General features: G+C 31.4%; 1 protein-coding gene across 1 annotated transcript; it reads right to left on the bottom strand.

The window, feature by feature from the left end:
- Positions 1-905: 905 nt before the first annotated feature.
- On the bottom strand, positions 906-3,253 carry LOC108769379 (uncharacterized). The gene is made up of 6 exons (XM_018520323.1): positions 3,158-3,253; positions 2,468-2,597; positions 1,966-2,256; positions 1,469-1,637; positions 1,287-1,381; positions 906-1,135 (listed from the first exon to the last, which is right to left on the bottom strand). Exons 1-6 carry the CDS (start codon positions 3,179-3,181, stop codon positions 906-908), a joined length of 939 nt encoding a protein of 312 aa, XP_018375825.1. The 5' UTR covers positions 3,182-3,253.
- Positions 3,254-3,795: the final 542 nt, after the last annotated feature.

The raw sequence follows: 3,795 nt of genomic DNA, 5'->3' as shown, positions 1-3,795 counted from the left end.
CCGTCTACAATACACGGAGTAAGAAGTAAGAGTAAGAAATTGACCAATCACAGTCGAATGTGAGAAGAATAATCGACTGTGATTGGTCAATTTCTTACTCTTACTTCTTACTCCGTGTATTGTAGACGGGTCTTTAGGGTATATCCATACAAACTTGCAGAGTCGCATAAACGTATGCATAACGAAAATTATTCAATTATATTTTACGTACGTCTTTATAAGAGAAATGCGATTGGATAATTTTCTTTATGCAATAATTTATTCTCGATTCAATTTTTTTTCAGAAAAAAAATACAGTAAAAGTACAATAATATAAAATTCATGATGAATGAATTTTATATTATTGTACTTATGTAATTAAAATGAAATTCATCTCATGAGTTAACTGTAATTGCTCGTTAAAAAGCCTTGATATCAATTATATATAGTATTATTACATGTGTTGAAGCATAATTATACATGTAAGAAGTATTATTGTATACATTAAATATGTATTGACAATATAAAATATTCTATAATTTCTAAGCAAATATGCTATATTCTGTAACTTCTAAGCACTATTTTTCGTATAATTTACTATCTATAAATAGTTTTGCTATTTGTTTTAAAATAAACTTGTATCAATTATGTTTAATATATGCATTATTATATACAAACAACTTGTTAGCTTACATTGACATTATTTTATTATTCTTTTCCTGCGTTTTAATATAAAGTGATTTATATTAATTTTTTGTTATAAAATAAAATTAACAATATAAGGAAATGGCTTAAGTGATTTAGATGATAGAAAAGTTTATTACACAAAAATAATTTTTATTTAGATAAAAATAGTTTTTATTTAGACAAAAATAGTTTTTATTTAAATTAGTAATAAAATAAATAAGTAATAAATATAACATAATCTAAATTTGATCCTTGTGACGTTCTTCACGTAGCACCTCGAGTATTCGCATCATTGCCCTGTCCCGTGCATCTTCGCTCAGGGTATCGAGCTTGTGCGCAACCGTGGTGCAGAATCCAATAGACGGACTCTGAACATTCTGTTGTATGTTGATATTTATGGACTCCTGCATCAACTCCCATATTTTGTCCATAAAATTGTCTCTATTTCTTTTTCGACTTGGACCAATACCTAAAAGAATAAAGGCATTTAGTTCCTTTTCATAAAATAAAAGTCTGATTAGTTGATTAGTTGATACGGACTCATAATTAGTTCTTTTTTAATCAAAGGAATATTGTAGACAGTCCATAGTGCAAATAATCATGAATATCAAAAATCTTACGTGGTATTTGTGACACACTGCTCATATTGTCTTCCATGCTGGCATAATCAGCATCGGTCGAAGTGTCTTGATGTACAGAGATGTTTGACATTGTACTGAAATTGCAAGAAATATTTTTAATTAATTCGTGTAGGTGCATTATTTTTATGATACTTATTTCTATTATGCACATTCATATGTACTCGTTTTGAAGATTTATCTCTCGAAGGAAGCTCATTCTCTCAAAGTGAATCCACTTCGATGTCTTTTGAGCTGCTGAGCCACTTGGCAACTGCACGATTTTTTGATGCCTCCTGAATGTATCCAAGAGGGACTTCCACTTCTTTTTGGCTTCAGTTACAGTAACAACACCTGCGAAACAAGACTGTACATTACATACATGAGACGTAATAATGTATGTATGGCTTAGTTTACATCATGCATTTGATACAGGTACTAACAAGTAACTTTCCATTGAATGATCTTAATTTCAGTGATATGTTAAACCATATATACATGATATGTGTATTTAATTAATCATTACGATGTTTACTGTACTAATTTAGTACATTATTCTTTAAATACATTGCTGAAATTAAAATAATTTAATAGAAAGTTTCTAGTTAGTACGTGTATCAAGTGCATGATGTAAACTAGGCCTATATGTAGTAAACTTCATTATAAGTATTAAAAATTGTACCTTTCATAACTGCAGCCACATCTAGCCACAACTTCTCTTTGCTCCGAACGCTCCTTTCTGCAGTTGGAAACTTGAAATTCCAAAGAGGCGGTCGTCTCCGAATCGCCTCAATGAGACGCTCTTTTAAAAATATCTTCTGCATATTTTCATTCTCTGGAAGATTTTCCACATCAAAGTCTTCCTCATTTGGAATTTCTGTCTCTTGAATGTTCTCTTCTGCATCTTCAGGCATCTCCAAAACATTCTGTTCAGTGCCATCTATCAGGCTTCTACGCAGAATTTTTCCGTTGTCTGCACATATAAAAACTTAACAGTACTAAGGGCCAGTTGTTCCATCTTTTGGTCAATTTTACCTGTAAGGTATATCTAGTAATCCACGCATGTGACTGGGTAATCTTGCTACTTATCCAACAGGTAAAATTTACCAAAAGGTAGAACAACCGGCCCTAACACATGTATTAAATTTTTAACACTAGTATGTATTCCACCGGAAAGTACTTACCACACTGTGGATAAAAATAATGCTGCTCGTCCACATAACGTGTAAAAGATTCTAGGCACGGATGATTTTGCATTTCATTGGCATTGCAAGTCATCTCGCACAGCCCACACGTGTACACAATTTCCATTTCCTATAAAGCATAAAATAAAATATTAATTCCAAGTAAATTTATGATTTTATATTTTATCGTGCTTGACCATATTAATTAATTTATATAACATCTATTTGCGAACATTGATAATGATCCGATCAGTATCAAAACGTTTGTTGTTTTGTTTATAATTTTATGTTTATAATGATTTTTTATTTTCATATTCAAATATTAAACGTTTTTAATGGAATAGGCTCACAGCCTTTTCATTTTATCTTTGTGATTTTATTTTTATAGAGAATATTATCTTTAATTTCAAGCTTCGCAATTCTGAGGACGATGTATTACTCAGTATTCAAAAAATCAAAATTATGTATTCGGCAATGATCACATAAATCTATTTCTATCTATTTCAATTCCCAAATTGAAATAGAAAGAAATAGATTTGTGTAGTCATTGCCAAATCCAAAATTCTCATTTTTCGGATACTGGGCAGTGAAAACATTAAATAGAGGTTATATACAAAGTGTGACAGACATTAAGCCAATACATACACAATCAATCAAATAGTTAGTATTAATAACACATTATATACAAACCTTATTGTCATTACCAAAATCCATTTTTTTAAATAGTCGGAACGATTCTATCTTTGAGTATAGATATGGAGGAGGAATTTCATTATTTTTCCTTCTTCTTTACAAGATAGCTACTACTCCTAAGGGGATGCTGCTGGAGTAACGCTCGAAGTTAATCAAAGTCGATAGTATAGACTTTTTTACATTCCAAATTCGATAATAGTGACATCTTTCATTCGTTTCTTATACTTATTATATATCGTTGTGTCAAACGTTGCTCAAACGCATTCATCTGTCCTTATCTGACATATTGCAACGCCATCTCTTAGGCCGGTATTCATAGTCGGTTCTTATTTTAAGACCGTCTTAAGTAATGTCTTAAGTCGCTAATGCGGCCTTCTGATTGGTTCATGACTTCTTAAGACCGTGCTTAAGACGGTCTTGAATATAAGATCTGACTATGAATACCGGCCTTAGAAAGAGATCAACTAAAATACTGCTCGGTTTCATGGCTTCATGTCAATTTTATTCATAGTATACGAACGAAATTTTTGGCGACTTTTTTCTCTTATACCAAAGCCCCTACATCGTTTCTAAAAGCATAGGATTGTTCTTCAAGGTTTTCTGTAGGCTGCTGGCTACTTATTTTAAACGGGTAA

This window comes from Trachymyrmex cornetzi, unplaced genomic scaffold (assembly GCF_001594075.2).
Source record: "Trachymyrmex cornetzi isolate Tcor2-1 unplaced genomic scaffold, Tcor1.1 scaffold90, whole genome shotgun sequence".
NCBI lineage: Eukaryota > Metazoa > Arthropoda > Insecta > Hymenoptera > Formicidae > Trachymyrmex > Trachymyrmex cornetzi.
This window is presented reverse-complemented; position numbering and strand designations above follow the sequence as displayed.

What these genes read in the sequence shown, in the direction of transcription:
- LOC108769379 (XM_018520323.1), bottom strand. Translation starts at nt 3,181, where the DNA reads ATGGATTTTGGTAATGACAATAAG. An exon ending in TTATTTTTATCCACAGTGTG is followed by an intron (nt 2,257 to 2,467) that starts GTAAGTACTTTC and finishes TTATATGTGCAG; the next exon opens with ACAACGGAAAAATTCTGCGT. An exon ending in TGTGGCTGCAGTTATGAAAG is followed by an intron (nt 1,638 to 1,965) that starts GTACAATTTTTA and finishes CTTGTTTCGCAG; the next exon opens with GTGTTGTTACTGTAACTGAA.